The sequence below is a fragment of the Vanessa tameamea genome, chromosome 30, assembly GCF_037043105.1.
Source record: "Vanessa tameamea isolate UH-Manoa-2023 chromosome 30, ilVanTame1 primary haplotype, whole genome shotgun sequence".
Taxonomy (NCBI): domain Eukaryota; kingdom Metazoa; phylum Arthropoda; class Insecta; order Lepidoptera; family Nymphalidae; genus Vanessa; species Vanessa tameamea.
The window spans coordinates 5,929,357-5,954,782 of NC_087338.1; the positions used below are offsets into that span (position 1 = coordinate 5,929,357).

Consider the following 25,426-nt stretch of genomic DNA (forward strand, 5'->3'; position numbering starts at 1 on the left):
ATATATCCTACCTGAAAGTCAACATGTATTAGCTCCACCAGTTTGGTATTTAGAATCTAGACCACTACACGAGCTTTTTCTTTATTTTATTTTATAAGCTGAGGTTAGATTTGTTATTCGTTTGTATCCTCAATATCATATTTGTAGAAAGTTAACGCTATCTAGGCATCAAAATTTAAAATATATTATATAATCACTCAGAGTTTCTTTCGCCGACGAAACTTTAGAAGGAGGTAACTGAGGTATTTCTTTTAGAAAAGTCCCAAAAATCGATCACCGCTATTAGCGGCTTTTGTCAATCAATATGTAATGATACCGTGTCGAATAAAAATTATGATTTTGACAGATAATTTGTGGTACAAAGATCAGAATATTCTTCGTGATATCCAAAATGCCAGTCGTAAACTTTTTATCGCTGGAAAGAATTTAAAAGTGAGTACAGTTCGTACATACCAAAACAAAGGGCGAAGTTATCTAAGCATTACAATTGGGGCCAATTAGTGTAGCGGCCGACTGGCGGCGATTAACAGAAATAAGTAGGTTCCGTTACACATACGTAATCTCTGTTTGAGCCCTTCGGACGACAAGAGACACGACGAATGTAGGGAAATAAACGTGCTTATACCTTCGTTCTAGTAAAGGTCGAAAAAAACTTATCTTACGTTATTAAAACCTGAACCATCAATATTAGCTGTCGCTAATTTGAGGGTAGATTTGTTATATTGGAACTGTGTGACACCTTCCCTTTAATAGTCAATAGAAAATAATTAAAACCGTACATGAATTGTGCATGTCGAAGTGACGAATAAAAATTCAAGCCTCAATAGCGCAATGGTTTACGGGTTATGTAAAAAGCGATGTAAAAAGTCGTAGGATTGATCCTGACTCCTTAGGGTATTATCGTCTCTACGCCTAACACAAGTGATAAGCTTAAAATGAGGTAGGTACGTAGGAATATTAGTAATTCCTTTATTAGTTTGGGGCATTGCTACTATTCTTAAAAAAGAGAAAAAACGTCCTTAAGTTATGTCAGTACTCCTAAAGCAAGTGTAACGTAATTTCTTTTTTTGAGTAATAAATATCTTTAACCATAAATCAAAAGATTGTTCCATAAACTTTTGGATCGTCTATGAAAGGATTCCTAAACCTAATAATGAGAGTTCTAAATACCTCCAAGATAAGACTCAAGGTGCACTTTCATATATATCGCTTTCCAAAGAATCACACGGCTTGTAGACCAGCTTTAAATTCATCTGGAAGATTATATTCAAGTAAACTTTACACTATAGCATTTTTGAATCGTTAATTTTCTAAGTCTATATCCGTTTTGGAAAACGTCTAGCGAGATGAAACGGCAAAAAACTCGCATAGTTGTTCCTTTCAAATGAACAAATTTACAATACTGTTGTTCACAATATTTGTTCAATCAGTCCTGTGATGGGACCCTAAGGCCAGGCGTTGTTTCCAAAGAGTATTATGAATGAATAATAAGATGCCTTAGCCCAGGGACATTTACAGGGTATCACGATGTGAAAGCGATCCCGTGGCGCTCGCTGAAGAGACGGGGAGGTTGGTTATTATATGGGTATTCCGGTGTACTAGGGCGCACTAGACGTCCTGGGCACCAGCGAGTCCCACATAACCCCCCCCCCCTTCATGTGGGGGACGCAGAATGCGTTTTTCCAGCAAGAAAAAAAAGGAGACATTTCTAATATTATAAACACAAAAGTAACTCTGTCTGTCTGTTATTATTTTATAATCAAACCACTGAAATAAATGTGTTCATCACATTTTTTTAATGAAGCAAGCTTGAACTCTAAGGAAGGAGATATGCTGTATCTAATATCTGACGACAAACCCTAAAACGCTCGCGAAGCAGCGGGCGACAACTGGTATAGTTAGTTTTCCTAAGTTTTTCACATAAACAATATAATCTTAATTTCATTACACTGACATAAACAAAAATGTGTTTGATATCAACGGTATTATGGGCAGGGTTTTACCTCGTTCAGCCAATGACTCACGGATACCAATAAGGAAAGTAATACTACGTCTCACTAAATGGAAATGCAACTTCGCTAACTGGAAACTTTAAGTATTTTCAAAACTTAAATTAACGTAAATTAAATGTTTTTTAAATATTTTTTTTTATTTGATCATACCTCACCTTGGGAAGTACCTAATAATCACAAAGCTGTTAATGTAAGCAGATGATTGTGGAACAAAGCCTGTTAAAAAGACTGATACTGCCATCCCCGGTTAATTAATATTAATTATTAATCCCGGATTCTCCTCAAGTCTGAGGTATTCCTGCTACAGATTGTACAAACCGGAAATATTGTGATTCTTGTGAAATGTTACATAATCTCAAATAGATAACACTTAATACTCACACACAACAAAAGGGTTCCTAAATATATATACTTCTTAGCCTGTGATGATGATAAAGGTTTTTAAACAGTTTTTACTTTCAAAAGATTCATTTCATGAAAATGTCTATAAAATGGTAGTAATGGAATAAATATGTCATTACCGTTGATCATTATGTAATTATTTACTTGCACATTGAATTTTCACACCTTTATATCCTTTATAACTAGTGAGACATGTCAGCTCTGCTGAGAATTCCACAGAATTATATCAGTATTAATAATTGTTAATTTTGACTACTCCTATGGTCAATATTAGAAGAAAGTGGAGGCAAACTGTTCATCCTGTTCCTGCTCTATTTTTAACATTTCTATTAAATTTTAATTATATTAATATTAGTGTTAAAAGTCAATATCTTATTTTATTTATATGAGGAAAAGCTAAATCAGGGATTCCTAATATTAAAGGAATCAATCAATAATTGTTAATTGTAGTAATCTGAATTTAGTATAGTTTTATTATAAGCCTATATTATATTTATAATTACATAAGGCCAACGTAATAGCTATACTTGCAATATATTGTATATTGTAATACATCACAACAAATTATTAACAATTTTAGTAAATTCTGTACTATTTTATTAATTTGTGTGAATTGTATTAACGGTCAGATTAATTAGACCAGCAGTTTCTTTTTAATGAATCCTTGGCCCAGTAAAACTTTTAGAGTAGTGATGTTTATTGACTTTGAAGAAATTAATGAATCAGTAAACTATTTTTTTCAGATAAGTTGACTCAAATTGTAAACGGAAAAGAGGAAACATAATATTTTATTAGAAGTTTATCTATGTAAATTTAGCATTGAATATGTAACATTACTTCCTTTTGTTTTATAATATAGTTAATATATTATAATTGAACACAGTAAATAAATTGTATTATAAATACAATTATAGGTAGTAATAAAATAAATCAACTCATAATAGCTATTATATTTAACATTAAATAAAAATTTAACATTTAGAAAGCAAAGTTTTATTTACACTTTTATAACTAATAAGCTGATTTTCTACATCTTATTTACGTGTCAACGAAGAACACATTTTTATATTGGTGTAATCTATATAAGTAACAAAGCTATGAATAATATGTAATGCTTAGAACTTTAAGATTATTTTTACACCTACCTTCTATGCAGGGGGTAATTTTAACCACGCCTTTGCGGAAAATCCATCACACATTCACAAAACACATTTTTTTATTTAATAAACAAGCACTGTACGTTTTTTCACTTTCCTAATTTCGATTGTCGTAAAATATTTCGGAGCAAAAATGTTAATGGAAAAAATATTTATCAGTTCTTGGAAAAGAAACAGATACAATAACGCGAAAACGAAGAAAAGGTGTGTTGCACTTTTAAAAACAGGACGTGAAAAGCAAAACAAGATGTATTTTACGATTCACGCACCAATAATTCAGTTTTAACGAACCAAGTACGTAATTCGGACTATATACAGTTAGTAAGGCATTACTTTAAAATGATATGATCACTTTAACTCACTGACAACACGACATTCTGCGTCGAAAAGAATTATTGACATTAATTTGTTGTTATTGACGATCGAGGAAGAGGTCTGAGAATTGAGATACACTCGCGAGTCAACAACCGTTTGACAGCAGCTTCGGAACTTGGGTCACGGACGCGACGCCATAGTGGTTATGCATTGCCATTGTTATTATTTATTTCTCCCCATTTTGTCAGTGCATTATAAAAATCTTGTTCACTGAGAGAATTGTAACTGTTGTAAATAACGGGTTTTAAGTAATGTCTTAATTATTGTAATAATCTTTTTTTAAAAATCAGAAATCTAAATGGATACGCCATCTAGAATGGTGTGACTATAACATTGCGAATTGCTTTATGAGAAAGTTTATAGATGTCGTTGTTAAGTATTATAAAAGTTCTCGTTAAAACTATAGATGGCATTCTAAATTTTAAATAAAAACTCTCTCATTTAGCTGTATTTTGAACTATTTATTAAGGTTATCATTTATTTAAATAACACAAACAAAATCGATGTGATTATTTATTTTAAAATTTTCAATTTGTGGTTGTCATACAAAGATTTTAGAATTCTGCTGCTGAAGAGGTGTCCCATTTTACGGCTTCTCATCAAACATGATGGCCAAAAAGTTGATACTTAAGATTGTTAAAGATTAATGAAAAGGATTGATAACGCTGGTCAGGATTGGTCAAGGCGATGATTATTATTATTGTAGCATATTAAATAATATTTTGCATATTTTGTGCAAGATGGTTCGTAGCTTAGCAAATACCAACTTAAGCAAGCACCAAGTAAAGTTTGCTTTTCAAGGAAAATTATTTTTCATGAAAAGCAAACTTTACCACTTCACGTATTTTATTCATGTGATCATGTCAACTGTTGTAGGTAGGTATTTATATTATGTCATTAAATTATATGTGTTATTAAATTATATTTTATTACCCCTATACGTATATATGGGCGCTCGGCCGTGCTGCCATCTGTTGTCAATATCTGATATAAATCAAAGTAAAGCGACATCTATCAAATAATTTGGGACTTAATAATACAGTAAATATTATTATCTACTCTTAGCAATAAAGTAAGTAAAATGTAGAATAATAAATTGTAATTCATATTTTAGAATCAATCTTAGATAATACTAAGTTATATTTCTTATTTTGGAATGTAGAATGTATCAAGCAAGTCATTGTTTTGTACTTTGTACTATGGCGTTAAGCCTATGATTTCCGGACAGATTTATTATAAGTAACGAATAAAATAAATTAAGATTTAATAGAAGTTTTGCCTATAGCAATTATTATTTCTATTTTTGTCATAATATTTGTTTTAATAATTTTGAAATATAAATATGATTTCTTTTTGTCAAGAAATGTGTAAATTTGATTTGTCCGGTATATTTTTAATATAGATAGTGATAAATAATTAAGCTAATTACAATATACTTATTTCGATTTTTAATTAAGATCAAAAATAATTTTATATTATTTTTTTATTATTATAAGCCATTAATAGTTATTATGTTTGTAACAAAATAAATATGGTCTTGTTGTTGATATAAAAAAAGGATGTAGTTTAGTTAATAGAAAAGTAAGTTCAGGCGGCCGGCGGGCATTCCTCGGACAATTGTTGAACTATTCAGACCATTAACCAATCAAGCAATCTTCAAAAGTCCTCAAAAACAGCTCCTATTTTGATCATTTTTATATTTTGTGTTTTGATTGCCTACTTGCAAAAATAATATTTAGATTTTTTTATTTATACATATTTCATAAATTTGTTTCGATGCAATAATCCAGTATTCACAAAACTCAAATTGTACAGGACAAATCCTTTGTGTTTTTTCTTTATATGATGTTCTGTAAGTAGGTACATAATATTATGCCTAATAAAGGAGAAATAATCGTTTTAAAAAGGTTTTATTAACTTACAAACCAAAAAGAAAAAGTTTGCCTAACGAATTATCTCATTATTCAGACGAAAAACAATCAATGACGAGGAGCGTCACGATTTACGAACGACGATTCAAGTGGCTCGTCGAACGAACTTACTTGTAAATGTGATTTAGGCTTCGTTCAAAGTAGAATCCTATCATTTCTAATACAAGCCACCCATTGACGACTCGATTATTTTGTCATTTCGCCAATCATTTATAATGCACTGACAAAACGGTTTTAAAAATGTTGCCTGTCGCAAAAATAAAACCAATATCATAAGCTTTCAAATATGGCTTAAAACCTTTATTAAAATGTAACATAGCATCTTAATTTACCATCATAATATGCTTACTATGACGACATAAAGTAACGATTTTAGTTTATTTATCAAATAAATATCATTTATCAATCTATTTAACATAATATTTAGACTTATTACTTTAAAGTATTAGTTATTACTTTGGTAGATATGACTAGAGAGTTATAGTATTTAACAATAAGAATATTTTATTGCTTCTACATTTTTTGACATATTTTCACTAAATTAAACCTGCTAGTTAAACAAATACAAGAGTATGGTACAACAATCTATGAGGAGTGGTCATAACGAGATCATTTGGCAAGACGAGCTCACCGCAAGTGGTCCTGTAATAATTATAATAATATTTATTCCTCTAATAAAAGTAATTTATTATAATTTACTTTATAATGACATAAACACAAGTTACAATTCTCGGCAAATTTCTCGAGACTATTAATAAACTTTGCTGGTTCTCTAAGCTGACCAAAATGAAAAATGTTTCAGGCATCGAGCTTAGCTCATACAAACTGATCTTATTTTCGTAATATAAAATACATATTTTATTATGAGAGGCTTAATATAGGTAGTAAAATTTAACATATACCACGTTTAAGCATTTTGATTAATATTCCGAGCCATTAAAATATTCCTGTAGATAATTTGCCTAAAACATTTCTTAATGAATTTCTAAAGCCATCAGCTTTGAAAATTTCGTATCCTGCTCCACTCCAGGGAATCTGAAACCCTCTTTGGCCAGGTCCTCGTATGATATTTGGTACAGGTCTTGGAAACCAGCTTTCTTGGCGACAGCTTGAGAGGCAGCGGCGGTGAATACGGTCGCCGTTACTTTCACGCCGATCGCTTTGCAGAGAGGAGTCCTGAATGAGAGTCAAATCAAAATAATATATATGTAGCTCCTCATTTCGAATTATCGTAGAGTGTGTTATATATCTATATCTGTATCTATACTAATGTAATAAATGCGAAAGTAACGCTGTCTGTTACCTCTTCACACTTAAACCGCTGAGCCAATTTAGATGACATTTGGTATGGAGACCCTTCGAGGGGGTAAAATGGGGAGAGACAGTTTATGCGCTATAGCTAAAGTTTCATAAATATCGCGCGGGTAATCCCGCAGGTTTTGGTCTGCAGTTACACTGGCTACATGAGGATACTAAGTATTGCTGTTTGGCGGTAGAATAGGTGAGGTGTGTGGTACCAAACTTCGACTTTGAAAAATGTTTTCATTTAGTAATGTCATTACAATGTGTTTTTTATATAAAGTATGAAAGTACGAAATAGTCTATTATAAGGAGAAGAGGTGTAACTTTGCGAAGGTCATCAATTCATCATAGCGATACACTTTTTGCGGGAGGCAGTGCAGATACGATCAGGCGTATCATTGTTATACTGTTTTGTAATGATATTCGCTAACATATAATATAATATACTAGCGACCCGCCCCGGATTCGCACGGGCGCAATGCTGATACTAAATATAGTACAGAATGTTTTGCAACGTTTACAGTTATTCAGTCATTACACAATACAAACCACTATGTCCCTGCGTTTTAAATCTATAATATCTTCGAAAATATTCATTTAAATTACATACTGAAGGGGCCATATTGATCTATATTAAATTCACAATGTATTTAAGATACTTAATTGGATAATGATTAATGCTGTATTGCTTAAAATCGCTTCGAAAATAAGCCATTATTTCTCGTATAAAAATGGTTATTAGAGACCTTTTTAAGGTGTATAATAATGTAGAACATTATTTTGATCTATCTCGTACGGTTCAGCAGGCTTTTTCAATGTAAGCGCAAAAAATGTGTTTATTTACGATTTATCACTTCAGAAACCTCTAGAATTATCAGCGTTTCTCTACGATATTGTGCACGTATTATACATATGACCCTTCTCCTTGAAACAATCTATCTAATATAAGAAATCGTATCAAAATCCATTCTTTAATTTAAGAGACAGCGGTGAGCGACTTTATTTTACACTATGTAATTATTCTTGTAATAAATTTATTAAAAGTAATTTTGTTTTGTTAATAAAATGATTTTTGAAATAAATTATTCAATTATTAAAAAAATTACAGTTTTAGAAAAAACACAATTATAATCTATATAATATAAATAAAAAAATACAATCAATTGAAACAAGTATTTAATTTTAATAAACAAACCATTAAAAATACCAATATTATTATGGCAAAAAAAAATTTAAAGTCAAAATGTATTTCTATTGGCTCTATCAAGTCTATCGCGTTGTTTACAAGCTACTGTAACAGTTTTCTTTTCTGGCAACACGTTTCTTTTTATATGGAGTATGGGAAGCGCGTATCCGAACTCCAATTCATTATAATAGATATGTTTGTTTCGGTCTGATGGGTTCGGATAATATGCCGCGTGTAGCACTCCATCGACTTCGTAAACTTTAACATCGATCGTGTGTTGAGACAAGGCCCCACTGAATAGCATTCGCTCAATAATCTCACAACTCGGATGACCAATTTTATTACCCCATAAGTTTAAAAAGCGCAAATAAAACGTCTTTTTTATCGTGTGTAATAAATTGATAATACCATCGTCTGTAAGTCTGTTACTAGCCACATCGAGGGCACGAATTTTCGAATATGGCAAGCCAGAAGCCAAGGCTATCGCCCCAGTATCATTTATTCCATTACCGGCGATAATTAGTGAGCTTAACTGTGGATTTTCCTTCAAATACTGCCCCAGCAACTCAGCACCGTAATCGCCAATTTTGTTATAACCAAGGTCTAAGTATATTAAAGTATTATTCCGTCGTAAGCCCCGAACGAAGAATTCCATATCGTGCCCGATCAGTTGGTTTTTTTGTAAATGTAGCTCGGTTAATGTCGAATTTCCTTCTAGCAAGTACTCGATATGATACGCCAGCCATTTAGTTTCATAGGAATATCGATTAAATAGCGGTACGATTCGGCTTAAATCGATAACTTTCACCGTCTCGTTCCCGTCATAGTCTTTTCTCAGGGCTGTGATTATGTGAGCCAAGCTCGTCAAAGTTATATTCGTTTCTCCTACGTCACAGCACTTAACAGTAACATTATTTTTAAGAAAGTCAGCGAAATATTCGCCACCTCTGAAACCAAAATCGTTCCCATTCAACCTTAAGCACTTCAATCTAAATAATGTTGCATATTTAGCTAAATTAAAAACGGACGTTTCGGTTAGTTGGTTGTTCATTATATTTAGGTTGACGACACTCGATCGCCCTTTGATTAGAAGTCTTTTCATTAGCTTAAAGAATCCCGCGTCCGTGATGTTGTTGTAGCTCAAATCCAGCTTAACAATTAATCTGGGAGAAGTCTTCACATGCCGGCAGAGCGCTGGCAGGTCTTCGTCGGTAATTCGGCGTTTATATCTCTCGTAAACATCTTTCCCTCTCAGAACTAAAAAAGCAGTTCTATCTGAATTTCTTTCCGTAAACAATTCAAAACGTATGGTATTTATTTCGTGTCGTTGTAATGGTTTCGGTTTTCCTGTTATTTGTCGTAATATTTTTATTGTTTTGCAAATACATCTTTTGCGTTTTTTCATTTCTTGTTAATGTAAAATCTTCTTCCGTGTATTCTAATACAGTAATAATGATTGTGGTATAAAATTCGTACATACAGGTATAACTGTCAAATGCCATCTTAATAACTTGTCAATATATGCTATACAAACTTCAAGGTGTACAAATAAATTATAAAAATGTTTTTTGTCCCATTTGCTGATAAACACGTGGAACTTGGAGTAGTAGTGCAGAAATCTTTATTAAAAGTATAACACCTCGCCTTGTTGCCTCCACTGGTGGTGGGCGAGTGGTGCGGGTGGTGCGGGTGGTGCCCAGAGGATCGGAATTGCGATATATACCTACTCCACGCGGTCATGGTTTATATATTAACTATTATTAATATATTACATATTTGTATATATTTATTGACTTCGTGTTAATAACTCTTATTAAATTGTTAAATATTATGTGTAATGTGAAAAATAATTTATTATACATATAAAGGATACGAATGTTTTACAATCCAAAAAAAATATGTTATCGGTAAACGTGGAAATGTAACATTCGTAGTAAGCTTACGATGACGAATCTTAAACAAAATAATACTTATAAATTAAAAAGTAATAAATCATAAATAAAATTAAATTAAAAAAATTAATTTTAATTAAAATTAATTAATTAAATTAAATTAAATTAAATTGTTTGTTTCCCAAATAAATAAATAAATAATCTTCTATGTTTTTTTATTAATAACGTGAAAATTACGGAACCTATCGGTACGAGATGAGACTAATCGACGCGGAATCGTCCTTAGATGGTCACTTATACACATTTTTTTAATGTTGTTGATTCTTCACCCCTTTTTTAGATTTAAAGTTGAATGTCCGGCGACGCGAGTGAGTAACAAATAGTTAGTAACTAAAACTAAAACAAAATAACGTAGGACTTAGAGAAATGTAAAATGTAGAGAACCTACAGCTAACATTTTATGTTTGAGTCAAATATCAATAAAAGGACCTAAACATTAAAATATGAATATAAATACGTATTCGTTAAAATGTAATGAACAAGCCGCGCTCGAGATCGCACTGCGAGGACGCGGTGGAATGCTTAGTATTCCAGCTGAAGATATTTCTAATTTTCTCGTCGATGGAATTCTATTATATGAGAAATAGAATTCCAATACGTTCGACAACTAGGACGAGGTATTTCTTAAGCGTTTTATAGATGTACACCCGTATTGTAGCTACAATGGTCCGCTAAACATCAATATTTTGAAGAGCTAAGTCTGGAACATTAAGTTTGTAGGGTGAGCGATTACACTTACTTCTTATATTTGGCGCATTTATGGGTGAGGAGTGATTTTTAGATACGTACTCCTTGCAATTCAAATGATTACGGGTAACAGTGACCACTTACAGCAATAAAAAGTATTGATGTTTGACCGCAGAAATGTTCATAATTGGGACGAACTCTCCGGGTAAAGTTGCGATTCTATTTTCATACAATTCAGAACTACCAAATTATTTAGTCGAAAAGATTTTTGATACAAGTTATCTTGAAGTATTGATTACTATGAATTGTTATTCCATGTAAAGAAAAAAAGGTCTTTACATGTTAATGTAAGTGGTAGGCGGACTTGCAAATGGGCCCTTGATGGTGAATGGTCATTACTCATAAACATTTGCACTGTAAGAAATAGTGACAATTCCTAACAACAACATCAATGCGCCACCAACCTTTGTAGCCAAGATATTATGTCTCTTGTGTCTATTTAACTGGCTCACTGACCCTTCAAAACGAAACACAGTACTAAGTATTGCTGTTTGGCGAAAGAATATCTGATGAGTGATACGTACACATATGGGCTTGCACAAAATACCACCAAGTAAAACTACTACGAACTCTTTGACTGTTATTCGTACAAGTAGAGACAAAAATGTAAGTCAGTATGTAAGAAAACCTTTCGAAAGAACATACACATGTTTTAGCTAGTCTTTTACGGATCAACTTAATAAAGCGTGACAAAGTCCTATCAGGTTAGGTTTCGCATGGTCCTACCTTGCCAGTAATATCTCCTTGCCGATGCCGCATCCCCTCCACTTAGGATCGACCACCAGACCGTATGCTGTCAAGTACTGCTCTACACCGAATTTGGTGAAGATGTCCACACTACGACTCACGAGGTCCACCGCACCGAAGAGCTTTGCCCATATTTTGTCAGCTGTCTATTTAATAATATGAGTTTCAGTTTAGACTAGTAAATTAAATGCGTCGATTACGCACAATTAGATATTGTTTACAAATGTTCTCTTTGTTGAAATTGTAAAAGAATTATAGGAGAAGGTGGACGCAGACCAATCATTTCAAGTATCTCACCTTAAAAATTTCTTCCTTGTCACTCTTTGCGACGACAGTGAGCACGTTGACTCCAATAATCTCCGTCGCGTCATCTTTATCTTCCACGCAGACAACAGAGATCTGGTCCTTGAGTGTGTCACGCCAAAGCTTCTCCAGTTCGGCTAACGCCGCCGGGTGCTTTTGGATCTCTTCAAACGATTTGCATAATTACGGTGCGGAGAATTTGTAGAAAGGGAGGAAACTGTTATTTTTGGTATCTGTGATGATTTTACAGATAACAACTATTTAGTCACTTTTAAGAAAAGGTAGGCCTTTTAAGAAAAGGAAGTTTAGTGGAAAAAAGTAACTACTGAGTTCTTTGTTGGTACTTCTCGGTATAATCTATATTTCGAACCGTATACCATATTTCGTAGCCCTACATTTTATTTAACACTGTAACATGATGATTCAATCAAACTATTCTTTTTTTAAGTAGGCTCATACTACTTGAATAAATAATATTTAGATTTTGATTTTAGCTACCTTTGCTTTTGCCAAGTACCAGGAATTTACTTTAAACTTTATTCTCGAATCGTTATTGCTTGGGAACTATTCTGACTTTTCTAGAGAACCGAATAAGTTAATATTTTCGCAACGTCGTAAAATAATACTTTTGAATCAGCTACACACTTTTAACAAGCTACTGCATAACTTCAAATAATTGAATGTTTTAAATTGGTTTAAACCTTATCCTAAACATTAGTTGAATATGAGTATGATAAAGGCTGGAACTTATTAATGTAATTTTATATTATGATTAATACATTTGTATTCCATCTTTCAACTCAACTCAAAACTATTTTATTATAAACAACGTACCAACAACTTTACAAATGAATAAAATTGAATTTTAAAATAAACGTATTTCTTTAGCTTATTTTAATTTAAAATATGTCACCCGGAAGTCCGATTGTAGACTTTTGGTTTTGATAAACGCATACCTATATACTTGCACGGAGGCTCGTCCGCTGTAAAATACTTGATCAGGAGCTGGATAGCTGGCTCCAATTGCTCATTCGTAACGTCCTGGACTCTAAGTTTGGTGCCTCTGGCTGCGAAACGGTGCCACACGGTCGGTAGGGGGATGTTAGCGGGGCGTGAGTAGACCATCTGAAACGGGAAGAATATTACCGAAGAGGTTAAGGGTAGCCAAAGATTCCCTTCAGTCGTTTATTTAGTTTAAGTAAAATATTTTCAACAAAGAATCATTAATTATTACCTATATGTTTCTTTTTTTTTTTCACGTGGACATTATAGATAAATAGTTTGCCACTCAGAGTCAGTGGAGTCTGGAAATCGTATTACACGGATTGACCTCAAGAAGTTTATCTTGAGTAATGAACTTACACCCCGTTATTCGAGTAACCTCCACATCAAAGTCAAAAGTTGATATAAATTATGGTCAGTATAAATATTTACGAAAGAACACGAAAAATATATATTTAGTGTTATAAATATATTGTTAGTAATACTAAAAACAAATAATTTAGCAGCGATGTACATGTTAGAATAATTTCCATTGAGTTTAACGTTAGCGGTATTGGTATTGTTTACAAATCTCCTCCACGTTTAAATAGTAATAGAATATTCACTTCCCTCCCCCCCTTTGCGGGATAGGCTTCACAAACCCCCTCATAAATATAAATGACGATCTGTTTGTTTACTTCGCGTCTGATTATTTATATAAATTCAGAGTTCACCTCCTTTGGACACAATGCAGGGTATAATTGTCCTCTTTTGGGTGCAAACAATTGATTATAAAAATTGTAAAATATATCAAACCTGTAATGCACTAAAATAGTTTAAGTACATTTATATTGACAGAAATTGTTTTTAAAATTAATTTGTAAGACGTGTAAATTATTCGCATACAAATTATAAATACTATAAATTAAGTGAAAATATAAACTTACCGTTAAGTTGGTTTGATGGGAGAGTGATTAAATTTGACCCGTCGAGGTGGCTCCAGCCCCGAGACTGAACGATCTTAAGGGATGCTGCAGGCGTGCGACACACCGCGAGATATACTGAGATATATATTTGATTGTATTTGGTCGCCGACACAGTGGTGTCGTCAATTATTTCATAGTAAATATACATTTATACTTAACGTACTTACCTTTTGATAAAGTGTTTTTTTATATATTTTACTGAATGTTAATAATAAACATATTAAATATTATGTTTTTTATATAACGCTCACATGTGCATGACTTCCATTTGTAACTCAACTGAATCTTTTTGTTTCCTTTCCTTTCAAAATCAAAAGAATAGAATAATCATAAAATCACTTTTTAATCGTCATGTTACAGTGTCGAGTTAAATGAAAAGTTACCACCGATTCGGAAAGTAGATTCTACCGAGAAAAACCGGCAAGACACTCAGTTACTTTTTTCACCATATTAATTACGGAATATGTCAATAAAGTATAATTATTTTTTTATATGTTCGGCCTAGAAGTCAACAAATACTAAGTCCACGCAATTTTATGTTTACTATAATCTTGTATTGAGTAATGCGCCTTATTTATCAACGTGAAGCTATACGTTATGTAAAGCTGCCACCGACTAGAAACTCTATCTCCTGAGTTTCTCTCTTCTCTATCAAATATATAAGATATAGTTAAGTGATTACATATCAAATATTTTCACTTTTGTCGTCATAACTTTTAAATTAGTTAATGTATCGCATGTCCTATTGCAAACGAAAAGCTTGAACTTGTAGTTAATTTTGTCTATCTAATCAAAACTGTTTTTTTTATAGTCAATATCAGTATTCACCGGCTACGAAAACACTGGGTCACTCGTCCTTTCAAGAATAATCAAAGAGTGAGTAGTACCTACACAGACGCAACGACGACTACGCGCCATTTTGTGAAATATTCAGTATATTACATTAGTCAAATTTAAGGAGAAACTCAGTGTACCCCCAGCCGTCGATAACCGCGTCATGGGATAATCTAAGACGCTAAAACGGAATTTAAGTGCCATTTCATCGTGACGATATGTCGCGGTGTCGTGAAGCTGTCGTGGAGACATTTTAAATAATTACTTTTAAATTGTATTTGTTTACAAGATATTTTCTTTCTCGTTTGCTCTCATTATTATGTATTGTTTACTCTTGCAGACGGTACTGACCAATGTTTTGTCTTTGTATTTCGTTTAAATGAGTTGCTTTGTACTGTTTATTTCCAAAACGAAGTAAAATAAAATAGCTGCGTTTAAATTTTAATTAATTTAATAATTTACTACATCATACTTAGTATGGACACAAATTCAAACCCTTTGTAATGATATAGATATCTAGTGCACCCTGCTCTGCTTCTCTCGGAGGCCCCAATATTGGCTCTGCCGTCACTGTATTGTCCTCCATTGCTGATCCCACTTCTACCCCCACTGTCTCAAATACCAAGCCATCAGCGATTCCGTCCAACTCTATCATATTGACAATCATTTATGTCCATGTTTATAAATATTACATTTATTACATACATACATACATTAGCAGCCTGTAAATTTCCCACTGCTGGGCTAAGGCCTCCTCTCCCTTTGAGGAGAAGGTTTGGAGCATATTCCACAACGCTGCTCCAATGCGGGTTATTGGAATACGCATGTGGCAGAATTTCGTTGAAATTAGACACATGCAGGTTTCCTCAGGATGTTTTCCTTCACCGCCTATCACGAGATGAATTATAAACACAAATTAAGCACATGAAAATTCAGTGGTGCCTGCCTGGGTTTGAACCCGAAATCATCGGTTAGGATACACGCGTTCTAACCACTGGGCCATCTTGGCATAAATATTAAGTTTTAGTAAATACAAATAATAAATGAATAAACCCAAAATCGTGGTTGAGATCTTTTTATATGTTATGAATAAGGAAATTATTAAATAGAAAAACGGCAAAGCAAACCAACGTTCATATGCATCTTAACATGAGGACGCCCTGCGCCGCCACCTCGCCGATCAGGCTGACTATGCCTTAAGTCAGAGGGAACATTTCATTTAGTTCACCGAGAGTACCGCCATGACTTCATCGCGTATCCGCTGCCTTCGCCTTCGTGCGGCATTTCAATAAATGCCAATACTCGTGGAGTGCAATCTCGTGAGCACTCGAATAATCAAAGCCGAGTATTATTTAAGCCTGAGTATTAATGAATGAAAAAAATTCCAGCATCTCACAGATTTCCAAATTTAGCACTCCTAATGATTAGAGTTAAGTTCACTCTCTCAGATAATACTCAAAAAAGAATTCCAGCATCTCACTGTCGTGGACATTACTCACTCCTAATGATAATTATTTCTTATTTTATTCCCTGTTGTAAGTAGCCTATTTTTAGTTGCTGGGTCTGTAAACAATCACCCATAATCAAGTGGCTTCGCAGCGCGATGGGATGCATGGTCGATGGGTAGTTCGGTCCAGACAGCATTTCCTTTCCTTACCCCTCCCACCCTCATCCTATATTATGAAGGTAAGGAATATTTAAGGTATTCCTTCCTTATCCTTCCCTTCCTTCTTCCGCCAGCAGCCCCAGCAAAAAAAATGAAGTATTATGAGTGCATCTAAAAGTAATATTACCCCAGGAGGGTGCCAATTCCTCTCCGATCCGCTTCACGAATCGGGCTGTTCCGCTTCGAATTCTGGGGGGGACAAATCTGCACCATCGGTTTTTTTTTTTACGACGACCATACCGCGAGCACGAAGGACACTGAGGCGGAGAGAGAAGGAGACCTGTACCCTTAGTACGAGTTTGACAATTTACTTCAAGTAATTTACTTTTGGTTTTCTTTTCATACAAATCCTATCAGCGCCCCAAGCGTAAACGCAGAGGAACTAAAATCGGTAGTAAGAGTTTTTATAATTAACGTTATCGAGTTTGAAGTCGAAATAACTGGCGGTTTTCGACATTTTGGTAGTACGAGTTTTTATGTGTGTTTTAAATTGTGTAATTTACGAGTGAGACTTTTGACACATTTACGCATGTAAATTAACGTTTACGTTAATTTCTTATCGAGTTTGAACTCACTTGATTTATTTAGGTGAGAGAAAGTGAAACTACATTTTAAAAATTAACTATTAAGCGTGTGAGGCACGCTTGAAGACTAGCTACAACCGTTATGGTAGCCTTTTATAACAATAAAAAGCAACAAATTTGAATTCTGCGGTGAAATTTATCTTTAATTAGCCGTATTTTAAACGAACATATTTTCTTGAGAATTGCCGTAGAAAAAAGTTAATAAGTATTTGTGTTAACATGTGAAAAAGAAATGAATAATAAATATTAATTTATTTTAAATATATTTATAAATATGATACAAACGCAAGGTGAGTCTAAATTTAAAATATGTTTTTAATGGCATCCTAACACGTTATTTAATTACATTGAAAATAAATGATAATTGTGTAAAAAAAAATAATTTAAATTTACTATCATAATGTCATTAATTTGCTCATATCAGAGAACTAAATATTAAAACAAAAGATATCATTGTGATATGTATATTGTTTAAATGAGTACTTATTTTCAAAAACAATAAAAATACTTTACTTTTTTTTATGTTCATTGGTTTATGGCAGTTGAGAATGCTTTGAAGATATGATGGGGATCATGCATAGTATTCTTAATTAACTATTATTCTTTAGTGTAATCATTTTAAAAATAAATATATTTTTCAGGTTATCAGTGTACCAATCCTTTATTTGGAGCAGATATGCTATTAATGATGATTTGGTGCAGACAACATCCAAAAAACAAGTGACCATGCATTGAACTGCAATCTACATTTCTACATAATTTCCTATTTATTTAATTCAAACATTAAAATATACTAAAAAATGGATTTGTTTCTTTATTGAATATATGGTTCCTGTAATTTTATAAAATGAAATTGAATTAAGAATGATTTAAAAATTTTGCATCATTATATAAGAAACATCTATACATATATATATATAAATACTATTCACTATTGTGATTTGTTATGAATACTCTAATAAATAATAAACTTCAAAAACACTCTTATTGTTTACTAAATTACTATGTTGTTGTTATTTATAATTTAATAATTGGGTATATTAAAACAGACAATTAAAACTATTAACTCTTTATTGTTTAATTGAAATAAAAAGTTTATGTACATATGTAGCACATATAATTATATTTTAGGAAAAATAAAACACAAGTTATGAAATAATTATTATTTGATATAAATATATTAAACTATATTTTTACAAAGGTTCTTGAAGTTATAGATGTAGCGCCAAACTGGAAAATGCAGCATGGATGTATATATTTGTAGTAGTTTCTAGGTTTGTATTTCTTCTTTGGAACTGTAATCACAAACAATATTTTTTTATTAAAACATTCACAAACATATAAAATAATCATGATCATAGAATAATTATAATCTAATAATAGAAATATTAGGTCTATATATTTAATGATAATTAGATATGCTTATTATTATAATAAAACGTACACACACATACACAAACATCATTTGGGTATTATCAATATAACATAATCATTTAAACATAAGTTTGAATTGGTTAAGTACGATTTGTTATGGAACTTTTCACACAAAAAAAGAGGATATTATCTATAAAATTAATCTATGTATGTTTGTTTAAATTAACACACAAGATACATCGCAATTAAGCGCGAAGTAAGCCACTTAGTTTCAAATTAAACTTTATAAACAAATTAGAACAACAATTTAAATATGTATAATTATATCAACGTAAAATTGTAAGGAAATTAAATTTACAATACTTGTAGGTTAGGTTAGTTACAGTTTAACTCAAATTCCTCTATATTAAAAACAATATACACTGTTTATAAGTTTTTTTTTAAAACGTTTCTAATCTCTATTATAAATTTACGGTCCTTACAATTATAACGGATCGTATTGTATATTAAGCATAATAATAAATTTATGTTTACATACCTCTTGATGAACTTTATAATAATTTCAAACTCCGATAAATTAATCTTTAAGCCAATCATGTTTCAATGTAATTTTAATTTCTTCGTTTTTCACCACTACTAAAACACTTACAAATTAATACATTCACAGTTTTTATTTCTTTTAATAACATAAACATTGTAAAATAAGATAATATAACCTTCAAAATTTTAGGGACAATATTTTGCGACAGATGTCAAATACTATAAATATGGCAGAATATATTTTTCCCACCTTTTTTTGCGCGTGTAAGTGAGATGGAAATATAAATTGTGGTGTAGTCTATTTCGAGTAGCTCGACGGTTATCATGGTTTTATCGCAAACGTGTAATGTCAAACTCATACTACCGAATACAAATACTTCGCAAACGTTTTCGAGAAGTCGATACGTTATTGACGCATGAAGTATTGAAACTCGTACTAGGGGTACAGGTGGTGGAAGTGGGCGCCCCGACGGCGCGCTCTATAACCAAAGAGCGTACTTAAGGTAATTGTTGTCCGGCTTGAACGACTCTACGAGTCGGGCTCGTCGGTCTCCAGCATGCAGACGATGGATTCAATTGGCGACTTACCTGGCGCAAAACACCAGCAAATGGTTCTAACCCTCAACACCCAAAAACGGCCGTGGAGACTCTCGGATCATCGATTTTGATGTGTTCAAAATATGTCATATTCGATAAAGCATTACAATGGAAATCAACGCAAGAAACAAAAGATGGCTTTATGTCTGTGGTTGTTGGTTGTGGTGGTTATATGTGTGGATGTTTAACAACTGGATATTATGATAAATGAACTAAGCCAAAAACGTGTGCGCGTCGGTAGGTAGGTAGGTAGGTAGGTAGGTAGGTAGGTAGGTAGGTAGGTAGGTAGGTAGGTAGGTAGGTTAGGTTAGGTTAGGTTAGGTTAGGTTAGGTTAGGTTAGGTTAGGTTAGGTTCGAAGTACTTTTTTCAAATTTTTGTCAGTTGTTTCGCCCGTAAAATTCTGAAAAAAATCACTTCATTTGTTCTCACTACTACCATCTTTTTAATATTACAAAACCTCGAATTTCTCCCGGTTTTGCCTGCTTTTTGTCTATTTTTACGTTTTTCATTAATTTCTCTGCTTACCTCTTGTTCAATCTTTTTCCGTTGTTCGGCGCGATTGTGGGGCCCTCTGTCCTGCATCCGTCGACACCTCAAACTCCCGGATCGGCCTCTCCGTTCCGGAGATATTTAATAAAAACATAAAATTTTTTCGCCCTTTATTTCGTTGTTTTTTCTATTTTCATTTTTAATTTGCTCATTTTTTGTCCTACCTTTTTAAGTTCTTTGGCGCGATTGTGGGGCCTTTCGTCCTGCTTTCATCGAGGTATCTCACTATCGGATCGGCTTACCCGTTCCGGAGTAATTAATTTTTATTTTTATTTTTATTCCTATTTTGCATCGATTATTCGTTATAAGAATCGGATCGCTCTTTAAAACCTACCTAAGCGATCTGAAACTCGAAATATTCGAAGTACTTTTTTCAAATTTTTGTCAGTTGTTTCGCCCGTAAAATTCTGAAAAAAATCACTTCATTTGTTCTCACTACTACCATCTTTTTAATATTACAAAACCTCGAATTTCTCCCGGTTTTGCCTGCTTTTTGTCTATTTTTACGTTTTTCATTAATTTCTCTGCTTACCTCTTGTTCAATCTTTTTCCGTTGTTCGGCGCGATTGTGGGGCCCTCTGTCCTGCATCCGTCGACACCTCAAACTCCCGGATCGGCCTCTCCGTTCCGGAGATATTTAATAAAAACATAAAATTTTTTCGCCCTTTATTTCGTTGTTTTTTCTATTTTCATTTTTAATTTGCTCATTTTTTGTCCTACCTTTTTAAGTTCTTTGGCGCGATTGTGGGGCCTTTCGTCCTGCTTTCATCGAGGTATCTCACTATCGGATCGGCTTACCCGTTCCGGAGTAATTAATTTTTATTTTTATTTTTATTCCTATTTTGCATCGATTATTCGTTATAAGAATCGGATCGCTCTTTAAAACCTACCTAAGCGATCTGAAACTCGAAATATTCGAAGTACTTTTTTCAAATTTTTGTCAGTTGTTTCGCCCGTAAAATTCTGAAAAAAATCACTTCATTTGTTCTCACTACTACCATCTTTTTAATATTACAAAACCTCGAATTTCTCCCGGTTTTGCCTGCTTTTTGTCTATTTTTACGTTTTTCATTAATTTCTCTGCTTACCTCTTGTTCAATCTTTTTCCGTTGTTCGGCGCGATTGTGGGGCCCTCTGTCCTGCATCCGTCGACACCTCAAACTCCCGGATCGGCCTCTCCGTTCCGGAGATATTTAATAAAAACATAAAATTTTTTCGCCCTTTATTTCGTTGTTTTTTCTATTTTCATTTTTAATTTGCTCATTTTTTGTCCTACCTTTTTAAGTTCTTTGGCGCGATTGTGGGGCCTTTCGTCCTGCTTTCATCGAGGTATCTCACTATCGGATCGGCTTACCCGTTCCGGAGTAATTAATTTTTATTTTTATTTTTATTCCTATTTTGCATCGATTATTCGTTATAAGAATCGGATCGCTCTTTAAAACCTACCTAAGCGATCTGAAACTCGAAATATTCGAAGTACTTTTTTCAAATTTTTGTCAGTTGTTTCGCCCGTAAAATTCTGAAAAAAATCACTTCATTTGTTCTCACTACTACCATCTTTTTAATATTACAAAACCTCGAATTTCTCCCGGTTTTGCCTGCTTTTTGTCTATTTTTACGTTTTTCATTAATTTCTCTGCTTACCTCTTGTTCAATCTTTTTCCGTTGTTCGGCGCGATTGTGGGGCCCTCTGTCCTGCATCCGTCGACACCTCAAACTCCCGGATCGGCCTCTCCGTTCCGGAGATATTTAATAAAAACATAAAATTTTTTCGCCCTTTATTTCGTTGTTTTTTCTATTTTCATTTTTAATTTGCTCATTTTTTGTCCTACCTTTTTAAGTTCTTTGGCGCGATTGTGGGGCCTTTCGTCCTGCTTTCATCGAGGTATCTCACTATCGGATCGGCTTACCCGTTCCGGAGTAATTAATTTTTATTTTTATTTTTATTCCTATTTTGCATCGATTATTCGTTATAAGAATCGGATCGCTCTTTAAAACCTACCTAAGCGATCTGAAACTCGAAATATTCGAAGTACTTTTTTCAAATTTTTGTCAGTTGTTTCGCCCGTAAAATTCTGAAAAAAATCACTTCATTTGTTCTCACTACTACCATCTTTTTAATATTACAAAACCTCGAATTTCTCCCGGTTTTGCCTGCTTTTTGTCTATTTTTACGTTTTTCATTAATTTCTCTGCTTACCTCTTGTTCAATCTTTTTCCGTTGTTCGGCGCGATTGTGGGGCCCTCTGTCCTGCATCCGTCGACACCTCAAACTCCCGGATCGGCCTCTCCGTTCCGGAGATATTTAATAAAAACATAAAATTTTTTCGCCCTTTATTTCGTTGTTTTTTCTATTTTCATTTTTAATTTGCTCATTTTTTGTCCTACCTTTTTAAGTTCTTTGGCGCGATTGTGGGGCCTTTCGTCCTGCTTTCATCGAGGTATCTCACTATCGGATCGGCTTACCCGTTCCGGAGTAATTAATTTTTATTTTTATTTTTATTCCTATTTTGCATCGATTATTCGTTATAAGAATCGGATCGCTCTTTAAAACCTACCTAAGCGATCTGAAACTCGAAATATTCGAAGTACTTTTTTCAAATTTTTGTCAGTTGTTTCGCCCGTAAAATTCTGAAAAAAATCACTTCATTTGTTCTCACTACTACCATCTTTTTAATATTACAAAACCTCGAATTTCTCCCGGTTTTGCCTGCTTTTTGTCTATTTTTACGTTTTTCATTAATTTCTCTGCTTACCTCTTGTTCAATCTTTTTCCGTTGTTCGGCGCGATTGTGGGGCCCTCTGTCCTGCATCCGTCGACACCTCAAACTCCCGGATCGGCCTCTCCGTTCCGGAGATATTTAATAAAAACATAAAATTTGTTCGCTCTTTATTTCGTTGTTTTTTCTATTTTCATTTTTAATTTGCTCATTTTTTGTCCTACCTTTTTAAGTTCTTTGGCGCGATTGTGGGGCCTTTCGTCCTGCTTTCATCGAGGTATCTCACTATCGGATCGGCTTACCCGTTCCGGAGTAATTAATTTTTATTTTTATTTTTATTCCTATTTTGCATCGATTATTCGTTATAAGAATCGGATCGCTCTTTAAAACCTACCTAAGCGATCTGAAACTCGAAATATTCGAAGTACTTTTTTCAAATTTTTGTCAGTTGTTTCGCCCGTAAAATTCTGAAAAAAATCACTTCATTTGTTCTCACTACTACCATCTTTTTAATATTACAAAACCTCGAATTTCTCCCGGTTTTGCCTGCTTTTTGTCTATTTTTACGTTTTTCATTAATTTCTCTGCTTACCTCTTGTTCAATCTTTTTCCGTTGTTCGGCGCGATTGTGGGGCCCTCTGTCCTGCATCCGTCGACACCTCAAACTCCCGGATCGGCCTCTCCGTTCCGGAGATATTTAATAAAAACATAAAATTTTTTCGCCCTTTATTTCGTTGTTTTTTCTATTTTCATTTTTAATTTGCTCATTTTTTGTCCTACCTTTTTAAGTTCTTTGGCGCGATTGTGGGGCCTTTCGTCCTGCTTTCATCGAGGTATCTCACTATCGGATCGGCTTACCCGTTCCGGAGTAATTAATTTTTATTTTTATTTTTATTCCTATTTTGCATCGATTATTCGTTATAAGAATCGGATCGCTCTTTAAAACCTACCTAAGCGATCTGAAACTCGAAATATTCGAAGTACTTTTTTCAAATTTTTGTCAGTTGTTTCGCCCGTAAAATTCTGAAAAAAATCACTTCATTTGTTCTCACTACTACCATCTTTTTAATATTACAAAACCTCGAATTTCTCCCGGTTTTGCCTGCTTTTTGTCTATTTTTACGTTTTTCATTAATTTCTCTGCTTACCTCTTGTTCAATCTTTTTCCGTTGTTCGGCGCGATTGTGGGGCCCTCTGTCCTGCATCCGTCGACACCTCAAACTCCCGGATCGGCCTCTCCGTTCCGGAGATATTTAATAAAAACATAAAATTTTTTCGCCCTTTATTTCGTTGTTTTTTCTATTTTCATTTTTAATTTGCTCATTTTTTGTCCTACCTTTTTAAGTTCTTTGGCGCGATTGTGGGGCCTTTCGTCCTGCTTTCATCGAGGTATCTCACTATCGGATCGGCTTACCCGTTCCGGAGTAATTAATTTTTATTTTTATTTTTATTCCTATTTTGCATCGATTATTCGTTATAAGAATCGGATCGCTCTTTAAAACCTACCTAAGCGATCTGAAACTCGAAATATTCGAAGTACTTTTTTCAAATTTTTGTCAGTTGTTTCGCCCGTAAAATTCTGAAAAAAATCACTTCATTTGTTCTCACTACTACCATCTTTTTAATATTACAAAACCTCGAATTTCTCCCGGTTTTGCCTGCTTTTTGTCTATTTTTACGTTTTTCATTAATTTCTCTGCTTACCTCTTGTTCAATCTTTTTCCGTTGTTCGGCGCGATTGTGGGGCCCTCTGTCCTGCATCCGTCGACACCTCAAACTCCCGGATCGGCCTCTCCGTTCCGGAGATATTTAATAAAAACATAAAATTTTTTCGCCCTTTATTTCGTTGTTTTTTCTATTTTCATTTTTAATTTGCTCATTTTTTGTCCTACCTTTTTAAGTTCTTTGGCGCGATTGTGGGGCCTTTCGTCCTGCTTTCATCGAGGTATCTCACTATCGGATCGGCTTACCCGTTCCGGAGTAATTAATTTTTATTTTTATTTTTATTCCTATTTTGCATCGATTATTCGTTATAAGAATCGGATCGCTCTTTAAAACCTACCTAAGCGATCTGAAACTCGAAATATTCGAAGTACTTTTTTCAAATTTTTGTCAGTTGTTTCGCCCGTAAAATTCTGAAAAAAATCACTTCATTTGTTCTCACTACTACCATCTTTTTAATATTACAAAACCTCGAATTTCTCCCGGTTTTGCCTGCTTTTTGTCTATTTTTACGTTTTTCATTAATTTCTCTGCTTACCTCTTGTTCAATCTTTTTCCGTTGTTCGGCGCGATTGTGGGGCCCTCTGTCCTGCATCCGTCGACACCTCAAACTCCCGGATCGGCCTCTCCGTTCCGGAGATATTTAATAAAAACATAAAATTTTTTCGCCCTTTATTTCGTTGTTTTTTCTATTTTCATTTTTAATTTGCTCATTTTTTGTCCTACCTTTTTAAGTTCTTTGGCGCGATTGTGGGGCC

General features: G+C 33.6%; 3 protein-coding genes across 4 annotated transcripts in view; all 3 read right to left on the minus strand.

Moving 5' to 3' along the window:
- LOC113391553 (GTPase-activating protein CdGAPr) overlaps positions 1-4,070 on the minus strand; it is a 63,759-nt gene extending 59,689 nt beyond the window's left edge. The window contains exon 1 of one of the 2 annotated variants that reach the window (XM_064219973.1): positions 3,560-4,070. The gene's annotated coding sequence lies outside the window, so the exon portion shown is untranslated. Of the gene's footprint in view, positions 1-3,558 lie in introns of both variants that reach the window. The other variant, XM_064219974.1, reaches the window with a different exon arrangement.
- A 2,738-nt stretch (positions 4,071-6,808) lies between these two features.
- On the minus strand, positions 6,809-14,126 carry LOC113391646 (uncharacterized). The gene is made up of 5 exons (XM_026627679.2): positions 14,043-14,126; positions 13,071-13,239; positions 12,109-12,278; positions 11,791-11,957; positions 6,809-7,053 (listed from the first exon to the last, which is right to left on the minus strand). Exons 2-5 carry the CDS (start codon positions 13,237-13,239, stop codon positions 6,852-6,854), a joined length of 708 nt encoding a protein of 235 aa, XP_026483464.2. The 5' UTR covers positions 14,043-14,126; the 3' UTR covers positions 6,809-6,851.
- On the minus strand, positions 8,418-9,783 carry LOC135194474 (leucine-rich repeat-containing protein 34-like). Its single transcript, XM_064219942.1, has one exon. It carries the CDS (start codon positions 9,768-9,770, stop codon positions 8,418-8,420), a length of 1,353 nt encoding a protein of 450 aa, XP_064076012.1. The 5' UTR covers positions 9,771-9,783.
- Positions 14,127-25,426: the final 11,300 nt, after the last annotated feature.